Below are 18,925 nucleotides of genomic sequence, written 5' to 3'. Positions count from 1 at the left end.
CGCGACTTTCACCGTACTGGCATCTCGCTTCGGACGCGCTGGCTCTGGCTCCAGGCTACTGACCCCTCTCGGCCTTGGGTGCACCTGCAGCTCCCGCGCGACCCTGAGGTGACTCAGTTCTTCCGGGAATCCACGTCGTGGATCCTCGGTGATGGTAACACCTGCCGCTTTTGGCTGGACCTGTGGCTGGACGGTCTCTACCCCCTCGACAGCGCCCCTTCCCTGGTGGCGTTGGTTCCTCGTCGTATCCGGCGATCGCGCACGGTGGCCCAGGCTCTATCTGATCACTGCTGGATATCACACATCCGGGGCCCCCTCGGTCCCACTGCTGCTGTCAAGTATGTGGGGCTCTGGCGCCGCCTCCAGCTAGTCGAGCTCGCCCCGCGTCCGGACCTACTACGCTGGCGATGGGCAGCCAATGGCGCCTACTCTGCTTCCTCCTGCTACAACGCCCTATTCCACGGCTCCACGGACTCCGAGTTTTGGCGCCTCACCTGGGAAACTAGTGCCCCCACCTCGGTCAAATTTTTCATCTGACTCGCATCCCTTAACAGGTGTTGGTCTGCTGACCGGCTGGCCCGGCGAGGCTTGCCACACGAACCCGCGTGTGTCTTCTGCTGTCAGGAGCCCGAAACACTCCATCACATCTTGGTGGAGTGCGTGTTCGCGCACATCACATGGCACGAGATCCTCTCGTGGTGTTCCCCAACGACGGCTGCGCCGGATGGCACCACCGGCTACTTTGCTTGGCTCTCCGCAGCCATCCTTCTTCTCCCGGCTGCGCGTAGGCGTGGCCTGGCCACTATCGCCTCCCTCATTGCTTGGTCCCTCTGGCGTCACCGGAACGCGGTCATCTTCGATAAGATTACCCCTTCCTCCTCTTCCTTGATCGCCGCAATCAAAGAGGAAGCTCGCTCCTGGGCCGCCGCTGGAGCTCGAGGGCTCGCCTTGAACCGTTTTGTAACATGACCTTGTAACTGTTGGGGCTGAGCAACCCCTGCCTTCTGCTCCCCTGGGTTCTTAGGCTCGCCATCCGTGTGCACGAGACTATGAATCCCACCCCTGTACTTTTTCTCTCCGTCTATTAATGCAATGATACGCTACCTTAGCGTATTCGAGAAAAAAAAAACCATTTTCAGTCCTCCAAACTTCGTATGAAAACCATTTTTGCCAAAGAGGCCCCTAAGTTTTCCTTGTTCCTGTGACAAGCAATTAATCCTTTCCCATGCTGCAATCAGAGACCTTCCATTACACCTTCACGTATTTTCCATTTCCCTATGTTTTCTTATTAGTACTATGCTTTTTCGAGTCATGCGAATCAGAGAGGCCCTTTCTTCTGGACATTATCACCAGAGAACGGCTAGAAAATGGTTTGAGAATGAGACGACAACATTTTGACCTTGAGTGGTTTCACGTGCATAATCAACGCCACACGTTATCACATCACAAATTATACCATGCTAGTCCCTCTTGATTCAGGGATAGTTTGGCCGTTGTCAAGGCTAGCATCTGAACCCCGTTTGTCATGTCCTCCGGCGACGCATACTCTTCAGGCTTGTGGCTGTGCCCTGCAGCCACAGAGATGGGTTCAGCACCGTTCAGAAAAGAAGGATGGATTCAGCAGCCATTTTTTTCCAGTGATTTTGTTGATTTTATACTTAGTGCATTATAGAACTTGAACATCAGATCACTCCAAGTCTCCTCGTCGTTACTTGGTGCATTATATAGGCACTACTATGTATAGAAGTAGCGTGAAGAGTACTTCTACGAGAGGCACAGAAACATAATCAATCCCCTACACGCAACGGGCGAAGCAACGACGGCTTCATGGGGGTCGACATCGTATACTCCTGCAGTCCTGTTTTCTTACTTTTTCTGTGTGGGGGGGGGAGTCCTGTTATTTTACTTGGCACACCTATGGTCAGCCAAACTCTAAAGAACGCGAGTATCTGTCACGGCAGCTGCCAAGCGATGATGCACTTAACTATTTCGTCTCCTTGCCGGTTAAAAAAAAATCTCAAACATAGAAGCTTCATGTAAATTTTAGAGGATCCTAGCTCTTGAGAATATTCCATACTCCATGTAGATCTTTTTGATTATGTATGTATAAGATTGAGTATCATAGGAAGTTTTTTTCTTTTTGCGGGAAAGAGTACCATAGGAAGTTTTGAAGGACTACTTCATATGCAGTTTCAGAGAGAACTCCATATAGAAATCCTAAAACGCTAGGACGGGAAAAAAGAAACCCGCAGGAGCCACGTCTACTTGGTTCCTACCTGATATAATTTGCATCAAAATATGTTTGATTACATCATAAGGACAGCAATGATTGCATCATAGGAGAAAACAAAAGGTCTATGTCAATAGTGAAATTTCTATGAAATATAATGCACAGGAATATTCTTTTATTAGAGAGAAAAAAACAAAATCTGTAGAAGTCAATCCTACAAACCAAACAACAAACCGAGAAAAAATATTACTAATGAATTCCAGTCCTTCAAATTTCATATGAAAATGATTTTAGCCAAAGGGGTCCCTGGATTTAGCGTGTTCCCGTGACAAGCAATTAATCCTTTAGTGAAGTTCAGACCATGTTGCAACCAGAGACCTTCTATTACACCTTCACGCATTTTCCATTCCCGTATGATTCAACAAGGGGATGGAATTATTATGTTTTCTTATTACTGTGTTTTTCGAGTCATGCCAATCAAAGAGGCCCTTTCCTCCGGATAAAATCTCTAGAGAACGGCTAGAAAATGGTTTCAGAATGAGACCATGATTTTAACTTAAGTGGTTTCACGTGCATAATCAACGCCACACGTTATCACATCACAAATTAGACCATTCTAGTCCCTCTTGATTTCTCTCCAAGCCATGCTCACTCCAGCGATAGTTTGGCCATTGTTAAGGCTAGCATCTGGACCCCATTTGCCATGTCCTCGGGCGATGCATACTCTTCGGGCTTGTGGCTGTATCCTGCAGCCAGAAAGATATGTTAGGCACCGTTCAGAAAAAGAAGGATGAACTCAGCAGCCATTTATGTTGTAGTCATTCGTTAGTTTTACTTCGTGCATTATAAACTTGAACGTCACATCACTTAAGTCTCCACCAAACACAGAAGCAATACCCTGACTTTTCAATATCCACCAGGATCTATACTATAAAAAACATATGGCATATACTTCCAAACTGGTATCGGATTTTTATATCATCTCAGACATTGCAGCATCTTCATTTTGACAAAAGATATGATAGCGTTATGGAGGAGCGGAGTACAAACCTTTGTAACAGGGAATGAAGATCATACCCATTGGTGATATTCTGCAGAGCAAAGACAGGTGTATGTGTTACTCGAGAGAACTCACAATGAATGCGCTAAAATGATACTAGAAATGAAGTAAAGCAGCACATTGCAAATATTGCTAAATGAGAAAATCTCTGTTGGGGCCTGGTACTTCACCTGGCCATGAAGAGTGAATCGTGATAAGCTCTGCTTATCATCAATTTGTATTCTAGGCTCAGCTGTTTTGCAGCAAATTCCATTGCGTTTATGACTGATTTGTCAGACAGAGCAGGCGGATCCTGGTTGATGATCTTGAATTCCGATAGTTCTACTCCACGGATCTTTGATATGTCAATGGCAGATTTGTGAACCTTCTCAATGACATCATTCCTTCTTTTCTCATCAACATCTCTTACATCTGTACATATGATATTTTGGATTTACTGGTTGAAAAAAAAACCATTTCCCCTTAGGAAAAACAATAGTTGTAGCTGAAGTTACAGGCTCCTACCAATTTCTAGGTGTGATTTACTTGGGATGCTATTGATAGCTCCGGGATGTAGCTGCAGAATACCTATATGAAAATAATATGTTAGAAAAATATAATGTGGGCAAGCCTTCCTTGACCATCTTCTTAAGATGTTGGTTGACCAGTAGCTGCATAAGCATACTTTCACAATGAAAAAAACATTCGAATATATAACTGAGCACCTAGTCTACAACAGATAACTACAAACCATGCTCACTATTCCTTTTATTTAAGCATCAAATTATTTTGACTCAAAAAGAACATCAAAATACTTTTCATGTTTTCAAGTTGTTAAGTCTCATGGCTTAGCTAAATATATGGATACATAATCTGCATTTGATGCATTTCATCAGATGTGCATTTATTTTAACAGTTGAACTAAGAAATGATCAAAGGAAGGTTCAATACAGATATAGGAAACATAGGAATAGGAAAACCACAGAAATTTGATACGTTTGCTGGTACAAAACAGATGATTGCACAACACAGAGGACTGCTGAATAGTCATTTGGATGAAACCCATGAAAATTGAGTTGACCCTACATGATTAAATATTAAAATGAGGTTCGGGTGGATGTTCAAATTCTTATGGAATTGAGGCATAGGATCAAATCCATAGGAATTCGCTAGCACCATTCCTTTGATCCAAAGGCAATCCATAGGAAAAAATCATACGGATTGGAATCCTACAATCCATAGAGGGCTTAAAATGAATATAATTTTGGAAATGCAGGCTAAGCATCCTTTCACCGGATTCAAAACATGCTTTGTGCAACTGCAAATCATTTTGTAGAGGAACACATAAGTCGGTAGCACATGCATGAGCTAGTACTACTACACATGACTTAGAAAATAAAAGCCAATTTATCAAACATACCAACTGTTCCAACTGTATCTATCGATCCTGATTCCAAAACATGTTTCTCAACTGCTAATGCCAGCTCAGCTGCCGCCAATCCAACATCATTTCTGCAAAACACTGCTTCGGCTCTTTACCATACATATATGTGGAGACCCTTCAACTGTAACACCAAACAATGGATGCTAACCTTGCGGGCATTAGCACTGCTCCAGCATGACCCCCATTCCCTTCAAATTCCACCTTAATACTTGCAGGAGCAGCAATGGCAGTTACAATGCCAATTGGGATGCCTGTTCATAAGAACAGACATGAGTAAGAGATGTTTTGAACCACATACATACTGATACAACTAAAACAAATCCGACCTTCTTTTTCCAAAATGGGGCCCTGTTCAATGTGCAATTCTATAAAAGCAAAATATGCATCTTGGTTCAAAAACACATTATGTAGATCGTCTGGGTGTATCTTGTAGCCAGCAGAGTCAGCAGCATCAACAAATGATACATTGTGGTTGTCAACTGTCCTTTTTAGTGATTGAACTAGTTCTTTGCTCCCTGCCATTAAGCGGCTGCACATTTTCAAAGAGTGCACATATGAGAACCGACAAACTAAGACCAAGCGACAATTAGCTCAAGCAGAATTGATATCATTTCTTAGAATAACATGTAAACATAATAACCATGTAACATGTAAATGAGGGTGAACCTTCCCAAGCAGCTAATTCCAAATCGTGTAGGCTCCTCTGATGTAAACATAATAACCTCCAAGGATCTTTTTGGCTGGAAACCAGACCTGTATGACACATGCAGGCCAAGCAAGTAAGGTTTTTCTGAAGATGAAAATCACAATGGAGTTCACATTTTATATTAGCCTGGAGTCATGTCTCCGAGGGTGTGACAACATTGAAAAAAAATGACAGGTTTTCTTCAATACGAAAGTATAACTAAATCTAATATTTGTATAGCCTTATGTGGTCTCAAGTGCAGTTTAACCATCTGACACTTTGAATAATAGAAAGGTAAATAACATGTACAATGGCCTAATATCAATCCAAAAAAAGGGAAAATGAAATTTATGTTCAATAAATGATGAAAAAAATGAGTAGACAGAATTCGTACCGTTGTAGCACACTGATTGCCTCAAGAGCACCCAGAACACCAACGACCCCATCATATTTGCCTGAAAATGGAATGGCATCAACATGAGAACCAGTTGCAACTGCTCCTAGTTCTGCCTCAGAACCCACCCTGTAGAAACAAACACACTGTTACAATGTGAAACACAATTAGCCAGCAGAAATATGTTCCTTTTGTACATATCAAGTCCAATGCCGAGAGTTTGAGCACATCAAGTAAATCCAAACTGGGAACAAGAACAGTAATAAAATTAGTTTCATAATTGGCACATTATCAGATGCGGTCATTCCTATCATGCCAATAAATTATCACTTCGGCTACTCGAGCAAAAAAAAAGAGCTCCATGGTAAAGCTATTACTCCAACGGTCCAACCATACAAATCATATAAATTCAAAGCTGATTGGCGAAAGAATCGTTTGCAATTGTCCATTGCTAACAACTTTCAAATTCAGATACATAAACAAACAACAGAATCCCAGAGGTATGAAGTACCAACTCACCAGCGGCCAAATATGTTGCCAACGGCATCTTCTCGAACAGAGAGGCCAAGCTGTTTCATTATCCCTTTAATATACCTATATATGCATTAAGAGAAGAGATCAATGATCAGCATAGGGTAGCTGCTAGGCAGAAATGCACGCTGTCACGGGCCAACAGCATGTATACTGTACACACAACCATAGTTACAAAAGGCACGCCAGGTTATAGGCGAAAGCAAAAAGCCTAGCGGTTAATTGTGCTTAATGTGCGCATAATTGCACTTAAGCGTGCGCTTTGGTCAGAAAAGCACAAGGCAGTGGCAAAAACTCACAATTAATGCCTAGCGTTTTTTCAAAAACTTTGCACAGAACCATTCAAAATTTGACGGTCAGTATGTGAAACCAGAAGCAACGTAAATTCAGAGCATAATAATCCAGAGTGATCAATTAATTATATATGTCAATGAAATAAATTTCTGTCGAGTTTGAAATGAATAACAAGCCAATTTGACTCCAAGAAAACTGGAGGCAATCAGAGTAAAGGCGAACGAAGCTATTTTAATTGCAACTACTCGCTACCAACTCTCGTGACCAGGGAACATAGCTAACCCTCACGAGTCAGGGGCACGGGAAATTTTAACTGCCTGCGGTATCCTCACCTTCGAGCTTGCACATCCCTGTCGCTGTACAAAACACGCGTCACCGACGGCGCCGGCGAGTCGGAGAACGAGGCCAGTTCATCAATCTGCGCAACCAAAGCGGAAGAGAAACCATCACCACCACATTGCCAACCCCAACATATCATCGGCACCAATTAGAAGGGGAGCGCGCGCGGATCACAGTTCGCTAATACTGCGCGCGCCACGTCCGCGGTCACCGGCGGCCTGGCCGGCCGGCGCGACGGACGGGAAATCAGCGCAAGGGGGGAGGATGAGGAGCATCCAACGGCGCCGTGTACCTGGCGCTGGAGGCTGTCGGAGTCTACGCGCAAGGGGGAGGCGCGGCCGCCCTCGCCGTCGTTGGAGGCAGGGAAGCCGGCGAACTCCTCCATCGTCCGCCTCGCCGCCGCGTCGTCGTGGCCCTGTACCCCCGCCGCGGCGCCGGCGAGGAGCAGGAGGGAGAGGAGGCAGGGGAGCATGGTTGGTTCCGAACGCAGCTGCTGCTTCCGCTGGCCCGATGGGGGAGGTGGGAGATGACGCGACGGCACTGCAGTGGTGTGGTGTGGTGGCGAGGAAGACGACATGAGTCCACCACGAAACAAACGAACGAGCTAAACAACTCGGGCACTACTGGCTCGGTGGGGCCCGCTGCCCACCCGGCCCGGCCCATGAGAGGAACGCGAAGAGCCAAGGCCCAGAGACTCGTTTGGGCCCGGCCTGCAGGGCCGCCGCAGCCAGTATATAGCTATGTCGAAAACGGCAAGCGCACGAGCACACAACCCGCTCTCGACCCAAATCCTCACCCTTCCCCTCCCCCTCCCCCGTGCTCTTTCGCTCCCGTCAAAACCCTCGCCCCCACCTCTCCGGCGGCGGCGGCGGCCGTGCTTCCTCTCCGGCGAGGGCTGCCTCCACGTCCGTACAAGGTTCACGCTCTGCACTCTCTCCCTCTCCCTATCGCTCGCGCTCTGCCACCCGTAACCCTGGAGCTTTGCTCGCGCGGTTGAGCGTAGGTGATTAGCTGGCTGGCGGCTGTAGCCTTGCACGCGCGCGCTTGTGGTAGCTTACTCTGGACGCGGACGCGCGGTTCGGGGCATGGTGGCGCGCGCGCGCGCTCCAGTTCTCCGGATTTAGGGTTCGGAGGCCGTGCGCCCTCCACGTCTCTCCTTGGCGACCGACGCTTAGGGTTTGCGCGCGGATCCGCGGCCTGTGTGCTTAGTGAGGTCTAGAGCAACATCTGGTTGGGTTTTTTAGTGGTTTCGCCGTGCATGCTTTGGTCCGTGCAAGGTTTAGGTGATGATGTGGTTAGCGCATCTAGAGTATGTGCAGAGAGTTTATGCTACTTGGCTGTGGTTGACAGTGGTTTTTGGTTGTGTGTTGCAGAGAATATGGATGGGCCTGCTGAGGCTCCTGCTGTTACGGAGCATGAGATGAGCGAGATCCCTAATCCTACCTGCGGTGAGCAAGCCGATGCTAGCATTGAGGAGCAAGCCAATCCTGAGAGTGATGTGGCAGAGCAGATCAAGGAAGAAGCAGAAAATACATCTGATGAGGAACCCAAAGGCACAAACAACGAAGAATCTGGTAACCCGAGCGATGAAGCGCAGGTGACTGTGAAAGATGACGATATGGGGGATCAGAATAGCGAGGACCAGGCTATCCGTTCACTTGAAGAGCCAGCTGAGGCAGAGCAACTGGCCAATGTGGAGACGGAGGACACGAAATGGCCTGGGTGGCCTGGAGAAAGTGTGTTCCGTGTACTGGTTTCTGCCCAAAAGGTGGGTGCTCTCATTGGCCGCAAAGGGGAGTTTATCAAAAGAATGTGTGATGAATCCAAAGCCCGCATAAAGATTCTTGATGGCCCACCAGGTGTTCCAGAAAGAGCTGTGAGTTCTTCATTCTCTTGTACCATCTTTGATTGTTATTATCACAGTTTTCAGTAGTGTTTTAGGTCTCCCTTCTAGGCATCCTGAGTACATGTGGAAGCCAAGGTTGATTTGTTGCCCATATCAGTGTTCTTTTTTTTCTATAGTGTTGCTTTAATAGAACGATGCAGAGGTATATTGGTTCGTTGCATAATGGTGATCTGTTTTTGTGGCTGTCTTGAAGGATCGATGAACTAGCAAGCCTTACAACTATATTGTAGCTATAGGACTGTACAGCACCTTACAATTATATTCTGTGTTGATGTGCCTTCTCACATTCTTATTTACCGGGTTATCAGAAGTTCAGAAGGTTTCTGTATATGTTGTCTTGATGTGCTATAGTTTACTTGTAGATGCCTATAGTAATTGGCAACGGAAGGCCTTAGTAAGTCTCGCACTTAAAAAATCATAGATATGAATAGATCAACTGGTTCTCAATTTGTATGCTGTACAATGCTGTATTAATGTACATTTGTAGTTGCAGATTGATTTTGCTCTTATAAGGAACCAATTGCTCAATTAGGGATGCTTACTGTCCTTGAGTTTTGAAGAGGCAATCTGTTTCAGGTGCTTCTGAATGTTTCAAAAATAGTTAAGACTCGTGAATCTGGGGCTTAATAGTGCTCCATTTAATTATGATCACTATCACTGCTAAATCAGACTGAAGGTTTAGAATTTGGAAGATTGGATCATCAAAGATATTATAAAAAATACTTTTTTACATTTTGTACTGTTCATAAAAAACAATGCTATATGAACCACCTGTTTATATGGAATGGCTGTATGCCTTTGTTACAGCAACCAGCAAGGAGCAAGCGAATGTTTTGATATTGGTTTGACTAGTTAAGTGAAGTCCTAACAAAGAGTTAGTTTAGTCCGGAAGCAGCTATTGATAATTTTGGATTTTTACATGGATATAAAGTAATTGTTGCACTCTGAAATACCTTTTCTAGAATAAAATGATTGATCATATGGTAGGAGTACTGCTATCGGCCAACTTAAGAACATTATGTATAATTGTCAAAGTCCTAGCAAGCTTCCAAATTTATTCATGAACCGTGTGGATAATTTTGGATGTTCTTGCTACAAAAAGAGCTGATTAGTTATAATTGTAAATATTGATATTTGTAATGCAAATAAAAAACAATTATAACAGGACAACACAAGACATTGATATTTATGCTACGATTCATAGAAGTTTCTGCACAAGTATGGAACCTGTAAAACCCAAAACAAGCTAACTATCCATAGAGTGACATTAAGTCGAAAACTTAATGGTGACGATAACAGTAAGAAACTAATCTTTGCAGGTTCTCACTGCAGTCTAAGGCCTCAAGTCATATCCCATTTTGTATCCAAAATAGACGAACAGTCATGGTTACCAGATTCAGTTTTGTGCTCATCTGCTGCAAATACGATTTTAAGTCTTTTGAGTATTGGATGAAGATCCCTGTCAAGAAGCTCCACATATTGGCTGGTAATTCCATGACCCGGTTGATTTTTTGGCCAAAAGGAAATCAGTTGGCAAAATTTACAGGGCTAAAATAGTATGAAAAAGCTTAATCCTAACAATTTCATTAAATCCTAGATGGTTCTTTCAGAAAATGACTATCTTCAAAGTCAAAATATACAAGTGCATACCCGTCAACATCAAGTAAAAATGCCATTTATAACGCTTTCTTTAGTATTTAATATTTTAGGAATTCGTACTAACTGAAGCAGCATTCACAGTCCAAAATAATAATATTATTACTTAAATGATGAGCAAGTATATCGAGTTGGGTGGGAAATTTCTGGGCTTATAATTTATATATTGCTCCATAGTGCTGTGCATAACCACTTCAGCATCAGATGTCATGATCTTATTTACAACGTTGAAGTTATGCAATCACAATGGGAACACATAGTTTGGCAGTCTAATTACTTTAATTGGCAGTTTTATTTCACATTTTTTTTATTCTTTGAGAGATGTAATATAAATGTTACCAGAAAGAGTAAACACTATTGCATTCCACAGTACAGCGTAGGAATGAACCAAACATTCCCCAATTAACACATCTTGGATAAATTGTGCTAAAATAGGGAAGGATTGATATTCTACAATCTGCACGGCTGAACATAAGCTGTTCTTGCCTAGGCTGAATCAGATGCGGGAGGTGTCCAAATGTGTATGCCCTTTAGTTTGTTTAGCAACATGCAGCATTTTGATTATTTTGGCCTTGGGGTAGTAGTAGCTGTAGTGTAAGTATTGTGGTCATTTCATCATCCAACTAATGTAGGATGGAAATATATGCTTATCCTTGCAATGCCATATTGTGTCTCCTCAATGCTCGTGCATATTGCTACTAATTATTGCTTTCCTGTATTATCCATCCTTGTGCAACATGTTTGTGTGCCTCCTTGCTGACATCTAGACACTGTTTTCCTGTTTAAAGGTAATGATTTCAGCAAAGGATGAGCCAGATGCACTCGTTCCGCCAGCCATTGATGGTCTGCTCAGAGTACATAATAGAATAACAGATGGTTTAGACAGTGAAACCGACCAGGCTCAGCGAGGTGCTGGTCCTGCAGGGCCAACACGGCTACTTGTGCCAGCTTCCCAAGCTGGCAGCCTGATTGGCAAGCAAGGAGCAACCATTAAATCAATACAGGATGCTTCAAAGTGTGCCCTCCGCATTCTTGGTAAGATTCATATTTCCCCTATATTGTTGTCTCAGCATGGCAATGCTTCACCATATTGTTGTAGTATAGTATGATATAAGACCTCTTCTGCTCTTGATACCAAGTTTCGTAGCTCCTTGCTTGTCTTCAGCTAGCCAAGGATAGATCTGTGATTTTTCTTTTGTGGTTTACTCGCATGCCATATGCAGTTTGTGTCACTGAACTGATAAGATGATATGACTCATGTTTTGCATTGTTATCCTTTTCTTTATGGATCAGGACATAGGCACCCGTTGTGGGAACCATGTGTACTTCCAAATTATTTCCTAGCTTTTCGCGACTGATTGTGCGCGTACAGTGTACCATATGCTGGTGGTGCTTATGATTTATGATTATCATACTTTGTATGATCAACCATTTTCCTTGTGTATTGATTCTTTACTTGCTCCTTGCGCGTAAGAATTCAATTCCGCTGGCTGGTAGATATGGAATTTTAAAGATATGGAATTCATGCACACGCATGACAAAAGCCTGCCCTTTAAGAATTCAATTCTGCTGGCTGGTAGATGTCAGAATCTGAGTTTTATGATGCATGCAATAGAGTTCTGAAGGACTGGAGTATCACCAAAGAACTAGCCATGGACAGGGGTGCGTGGAAGCTTGCTATCCATGTGCCAGAATCATGAGTTAGTCGTGAGATCTTATGGGTTTCACCTCTAGCCTACCCCAACTTGTTTGGGTCTAAAAGGCTTTGTTCTTGTTGTTGTTGTTGTTATGCTAGAATGTACTAAGCATGTGCCACCCCCTGGCTTGATGGGGTGATTGTTGCAGCTTGTTTCTGTACTTTTTTCCTTGGTTTGCTAAATCATTGCTAATCAACTGTACTGAACTTTCATTAGGCTTAGTTTTGCATGTACTCACACATGACGCCCATTTACTAATTTTTTTCCTTCAGAGAATGTGCCACCTGTAGCATTAAATGATGACAGAGTTGTCGAGATACAAGGTGAACCTCATGATGTTCACAAAGCAGTGGAACTGATTGCAAACCATTTGAGAAAATTTCTTGTTGACCGTAGTGTTCTCCCTTTATTCGAAATGCAGGTAAGTGATTTCTATTATGCAGCGAATTGTTTGCTTGAAAGAAGTATCCAATAAACCTTGTCCTTCTTGACAGATGAAAGTGCACAGTGCGCCCAGAGAGCAACCTATGCCTGCTCCTCAGCAATGGGGTCCTCCTCCGCCCTGGAGTCATCCACCAAACATTCCTCCCAGTGGCCCAGGTTATGGTGGGAATCCACATTTTATGCCGCCACGGCCACAAGACAACTATTATCCTCCTCCTGATGTGCACCATGTGGAGAAGCAACCGCACTATGGAATTTCTTCATATGGACGTGATGCAAATCCAACTGCTGCTCCTACCTCAGGGAATCAACACCTATCGCATGGGTCTTCTCAAGTTAGTTGCTTTAAATTTGACCATTATGAACATGCTGTCTTCTTTTATGCCTGTAAATTTATTGCTTACACTGCCTTTTCCAAAAACTTGTTTGGTTTATTGACAGATTTCCCAAAAAATGCAAGTTCCTCTTTCCTACGCTGATGCTGTGATTGGGTCTGCTGGTGCCAATATTAGCTATATCCGCAAGCATAGTGGTGCGACAATAAGTATTCAAGAAGGTGTTCCTGGGGAGATGACGGTCGAGATCGCAGGAAGTGCCTCACAAGTTCAAACTGCTCAGCAGCTGATCAAGGTATTTTCATTTGTCCTCTTAGAATGCATCAATTTCACATGCATTCATCATCTGCATTTTGGCTAAAATTGCATGTTGGTGAGGATCCTATTTCCTAGCCTCAGTATTGTCATTATATATATTACAAAGTACTACTCCCTCCATTCCACAATGTAGTGCGCCCGTGCTTCCTGAGATCTAAGTTTGACCATACATTTAACTAACTAGACCACTGCGACGGGAGCAACAAATTCAGTGATATAATTTTTGCTCCCGCCGCAGTCGGTCTCGTTGGTTAAATGTATGGTCAAACTTAGATCTTGGGAAGCGCGGGTGCACTACATTGTGGAATGGAGGGAGTACTTCAGATGTACTTCCTCCGTCTCATAATATAAGATGTTTTTGCAAGCTAACATAGCTTGCAAAAACGTCTTATATTGTGGGACGGAGGGAGTACATGGAAGATGTTGCACAACTTGAAGAGGAAAAACTCTTATGATGGCTCCTTGATTATTCTATCAGAGTGTTTAGATGGCTGGATGCTTATTTTCCAAGGTTCAAATTACAATTTCAGAAGCTACAATAATGTCATTGTTGCCATAAAATCATATCATACATTGTATAGCTTGTCATTTGCGCTTTGCAGTTCTTCCGTCTTCTATTAAATTTGATCACCATCCTCTTGTTGCAGAATTTCATGGCCGAAGCTTCTCCCCAAGTTCCTCCACCAGGTCCCGCTCCTCCCTCTCAACCAGTTGACTCGGGCTACAACTCATACCCGCCGTATGGAGGACTGTCGTATGCAACCCCTCCAGGCGGCGCAGGTCCTACCCCTCACAATGGAGGAGGCTATGGGGCACACTACCCTCCGAACTACGGGTACTAGCTGGATATGAAACACTAGGATGTAGTGACGAATTCGGTTTTGTTGTTCGGCCTGTTAATCTGTTGAGCACGTGAGACCATTATTAGGATTTCCAAACTTTTGGTGGTGTAAACTGTGGAGCACAGCTGTTCTCTGATGTGCTGTTTAGTTACCTTTTGGTGCTGTAAACTTGATCAGTAATCTATGGGCTCTTTCATACTCAATACTCTACCTAATGGTCCATCACCCATATGGTAAGGAGAAGAAACGGTTGTTGGTAAGCAATCAAGACCTCTAGATTGCCATGCCCTTCAACAAGGGCTTTGACGGCAATGGAACCAACCTGGGGGTGTGCATTTGACAATTATGGCTTTTGTTTGGAAACTTTGAGTGAATAGAATTACAATCTTGCTGAATTGTTTCCGCAAGGGAGCTAGCGCAAAGATGCCCTCAAGCGGAAACATTGCTAGTTCGAGCGCAAAGATGCTTCTCCCCCATAGTTTAACTATCTAAACTGTTCATGATTTTAACTTTATTGACACTATTATTCTGTGTGTACTTTGAATTTTTCAAGGATTGTAGACACATGTGTTGTGAACATCCACAAATTGTTTTTGAATTTTTTGAAGCATTTAAATTTCACTTTTTGAAATTGATATCATGGGAGCATAAGAGATGGTATCACATGATATTCTCTCCACTCCTTCGATAAAATCCCCAACCCATGAAACTGAATGTAGTTCTGGTATCTTAAGGCATCTCGCCGATCGTCAGGACTGTGTTTTAGACATGTTTTGTCATCCAACACAGTTATGTATCGGTTTGCCAACTGGTTCGGATGTGTTTTTTTCTGCAAATTGGGAGCAAACTTGGGGGGAGGAGCTTCGCGAGAGTCTAGACCGTTGCCATGTAGGACTCCTGACACCCCGGCCCACTCAAATCCCTCTTCGGGTCCCCGTTGTACCGCCACCCAGGCATTGTTGGATGTCTGCAGCCACCACCCCAAGTGCCCGCTCGCCTTGCACTATGACATCGTCCACCCCGGGCCTATCCGAAACCAGGTACCCTCCCCCCTTCCCGGTCAACGATGTCCATGCTGGACACCACGCCCTACAAGTTTTCAAACTTCATGTTGTTTTTTAGAGTAAGAAGTATGACGGGGTACTCAACCATGGAGGATTAGTTGTGGTGCGATGCGTGGTTGGCCATATCTGCGGACTTTGTACGCAGGAGCAGAAGGGGGCTCTTTTGGAGCGCGTGCATGATTCGTTTCATGTGCGAAAGCACTTTGCGCCCTACAACATGCACATCATCCATGAATGCAATGTGAAGTTTGATGTTACACGATCCAGAACTGTGCAACAAAGTATTGTGGCGCGATTGATCGCACGGAGGCAATGTGGACATTGCATGCGGCAACCATGAAGATCATAGGTTTTGCTTCTTCTTGCTCTACATGTTGATTGATTTATTCAGTCACTCATTGTTGCTCCACGCACATGTATTGTTGGACGAAGCTCAAGGGACAGTATGTGTAGGATAGCATGTGCCGGACTGGAGTTAGCATCGTTGAATTTGATCTATCCATGAAAAACTTGTTGAACATCCGGTTGAATTAGAATTATTATTGTGCTAGACATATTTGCACGCTATTTTGAATGATTTGTGCTATTTTCTATCCAAACTTTGATGAATCCAATGTGCTTGATGCAATTCGTCCGGTTAGTTGAAACCCGATTTAAAATGTATGCGACTAGCTTTCGAAGGCCGACTCCCACATCCGTGTCTGCGGACTGGTTCCCCTGTCTGAAGACGGATGTGTTGTCCGGTTTACTCCTCAACATTGGAGATGCCCTTAACCCCTGATTTCATCTTAGTCTCCTGCCAGAATATGCGAGCCCGAGAGCATTCAAATAGTGCATGAATGATTGAATTCCTCAACCTTCATAGAAACCTATATTATCAATATGTCGATCTCTCAGCACTGTCTTTGCATGGAACAAAAACATTAATGACTCTCCACCAGAAGGTTGTTACCTTGGTGTGTTTTACCTTGGTGTAGCGTCAAGACTCATGTTACAATAATCTGAGGCCATCGTCGAACCATTGAGGACAAGTAAGAGCACGACACCGAGGTTTGTTAACGAGGTTCACCAACATGGCTACATTTTTGTGGCATGATTACGGATGCACCTCCTCATGTACTAGTCACATGATGCAGATCGACGATAAGCCCTGCAAGGCCACCAGACAGTGCTTCGACTGTCGTGCCATGGTAGGCCCGCCATCCCTGCTGACGGTATCCCGGATTAGGGGGTGCAAATCATGACGACCCATCAACCATGGGCCGAGCCGAGGACCCACAAATGGTTGAATGGGTCCTGACTAGGTTGATGCCTTCACCGTCATCCAAATGAAGATCTCCGAAGACTTGGTGTACACTTCACGATTGTATCTAAAGGATCGACATGCTTATCCCAAGATCGCAACCAACCATTTGTAAACCCTAAATACCCCGGGCATCTATATATGCCATGGGGTTTAGTCTATAGAGGCATGATCGCAAGTTTTAGAGATTAGAACATTTTCATATGACCTCGAGGTAGATCATGTTGTATTCTGTACCCCATCGCAATCAATATATAAGAAGCAGGATGTATGATTTTACCTCATCAAGAGGGCTCGAACCTAGGTAAAACATCATGTCCCTACTTCTCTTGTTACCATCTAGCTCATATCACCAAGCTTGGGACTGTTGGAAATATGCCCTAGAGGCAATAATAAAATGGTTATTATTATATTTCTTTGTTCATGATAATTGTCTATTGTTCATGCTATAATCGTGTTATCCGGAAATCGTAATACATATGTGAATACATAGACCACAACACGTCCCTAGTGAGCCTCTAGTTGACTAGCTCGTTGATCAAAAGATAGTCATGGTTTCCTGACTATGGACATTGGATGTCATTGATAACGGGATCACATCATTAGGAGAATGATGTGATGGACAAGACCCAATCCTAAGCATAACTCAAAGATCGTGTAGTTCGTTTGCTATAGCTTTTCCGAATGTCAAGTATCATTTCCTTAGACCATGAGATTGTGCAACTCCCGGATACCGTAGGAGTGCTTTGGGTGTGCCAAACGTCACAAGTAACTGGGTGACTATAAAGGTACACTACAGGTATCTCCGAAAGTGTCTGTTGGGTTGGCACGAATCGAGACTGTGATTTGCCACTCCGTATGACGGAGAGGTATCTCTGGGCCCACTCGGTAATGCATCATCATAATGAGCTCAATGTGACCAAGTGGTTGATCACGGGATCATGCATTACGGCACGAGTAAAGTGACTTGCCGGTAACGAGATTGAACGAGGTATTGGGATACCGACGATCGAGTCTTGGGCAAGTAACATACCGATTGACAAAGGGAATTGTATATGGATTGATTGAATCCTCGACATTGTGGTTCATCCGATGAGATCATCGAGGAGCATGTGGGAGCCAACATGGGTATCCAGATCCCGCTGTTGGTTATTGACCAGAGAGTCGTCTCGGTCATGTCTGCGTGTCTCCCGAACCCGTAGGGTCTACACACTTAAGGTTCGGTGACGCTAGGGTTGTTGAGATATTAGTATACGGTAACCCGAAAGTTGTTCGGAGTCCCGGATGAGATCCTGGACGTCACGAGGAGTTCCGGAATGGTCCGGAGGTGAAGATTTATATATAGGAAGTCAAGTTTCGGCCATCGGGAAAGTTTCGGGGGTAATCGGTATTGTACCGGGACCACCGGAAGGGTCCCGGGGGTCCACCGGGTGGGGCCACCTATCCCGGAGGGCCCCATGGGCTGAAGTGGGAGGGGAACCAGCCCCTAGTGGGCTGGTGCGCCCCCCTTGGGCCTCCCCCTGCGCCTAGGGTTGGAAACCCTAGGGGTGGGTGGCGCTCCACTTGGCTTGGGGGGCAAGCCACCCCCTTGGCCGCCGCCCCCCCTTGGAGATTGGATCTCCTATGGCCGGCCCCCCCCCCTAGGGACCCTATATATAGTGGGGGAGAGGAAGGGCAGCCGCACCCTAGCCCCTGGCCTCTCCCTCTCCTTCTCGTGACACTCCTCCCTCTCCCTGTGCTTGGCGAAGCCCTACCGAGATCACCGTTGCTTCCACCACCATGCCGTCGTGCTGCTGGATCTTCATCAACCTCTTCTTCCCCCTTGCTGGATCAAGTTGGAGGAGACGTCTTCCCAACCGTACGTGTGTTGAACGCGGAGGTGTCGTCCGTTCGGCACTAGGTCATCGGTGATTTGGATCACGACGAGTACGACTCCATCAACCCCGTTCTCTTGAACACTTCCGCGTGCGATCTACAAGGGTATGTAGATGCACTCCCCTCACCCTCGTTGCTAGATGACTCCATAGATTGATCTTGGTGATGCGTAGAAAATTTTAAAATTCTGCTACGTTCCCCAACAGTGGCATCATGAGCTAGGTCTATGCGTAGTTTCTATGCACGAGTAGAACACAAAGCAGTTGTGGACCTCGATATTGTCTTGCTTGCCGTTACTAGTCTTATCTTGATTCGGCGGCATCGTGGGATAAAGCGGCCCAGACCGACCTTACATGTACGCTTACGTGAGACTGGTTCCACCGATTGACATGCACTAGTTGCATAAGGTGGCTGGCGGGTGTCTGTCTCTCCCACTTTAGTCGGATCGGATTCGATGAAAAGGGTCCTTATGAAGGGTAAATAGAAATTGGCATATCACGTTGTGGTTTTGGCGTAGGTAAGAAACGTT

The 18,925-nt window shown here is 44.8% G+C and overlaps 2 protein-coding genes across 2 annotated transcripts; one reads left to right on the top strand and one right to left on the bottom strand.

The window, feature by feature from the left end:
- Nucleotides 1-2,573: 2,573 nt before the first annotated feature.
- LOC119299328 (ureidoglycolate hydrolase) lies at nucleotides 2,574-7,525 on the bottom strand. Its single transcript, XM_037576564.1, has 12 exons — nucleotides 7,249-7,525; nucleotides 6,950-7,035; nucleotides 6,312-6,386; nucleotides 5,793-5,921; nucleotides 5,380-5,466; nucleotides 5,040-5,242; nucleotides 4,862-4,964; nucleotides 4,690-4,781; nucleotides 3,795-3,857; nucleotides 3,461-3,701; nucleotides 3,281-3,321; nucleotides 2,574-2,976 (listed from the first exon to the last, which is right to left on the bottom strand). The coding sequence occupies exons 1-12, from the start codon at nucleotides 7,426-7,428 to the stop codon at nucleotides 2,879-2,881; spliced, it is 1,398 nt and encodes a 465-aa protein (XP_037432461.1). The 5' UTR covers nucleotides 7,429-7,525; the 3' UTR covers nucleotides 2,574-2,878.
- A 204-nt stretch (nucleotides 7,526-7,729) lies between these two features.
- Nucleotides 7,730-14,362, top strand: LOC119299326 (flowering locus K homology domain-like). Its single transcript, XM_037576563.1, has 7 exons — nucleotides 7,730-7,872; nucleotides 8,330-8,832; nucleotides 11,307-11,553; nucleotides 12,488-12,636; nucleotides 12,710-12,994; nucleotides 13,101-13,289; nucleotides 13,960-14,362. Exons 2-7 carry the CDS (start codon nucleotides 8,335-8,337, stop codon nucleotides 14,152-14,154), a joined length of 1,563 nt encoding a protein of 520 aa, XP_037432460.1. The 5' UTR covers nucleotides 7,730-7,872; nucleotides 8,330-8,334; the 3' UTR covers nucleotides 14,155-14,362.
- Nucleotides 14,363-18,925: the final 4,563 nt, after the last annotated feature.

This window comes from Triticum dicoccoides, chromosome 5A (genome assembly GCF_002162155.2).
Source record: "Triticum dicoccoides isolate Atlit2015 ecotype Zavitan chromosome 5A, WEW_v2.0, whole genome shotgun sequence".
Lineage (NCBI taxonomy): Eukaryota > Viridiplantae > Streptophyta > Magnoliopsida > Poales > Poaceae > Triticum > Triticum dicoccoides.
This window is presented reverse-complemented; position numbering and strand designations above follow the sequence as displayed.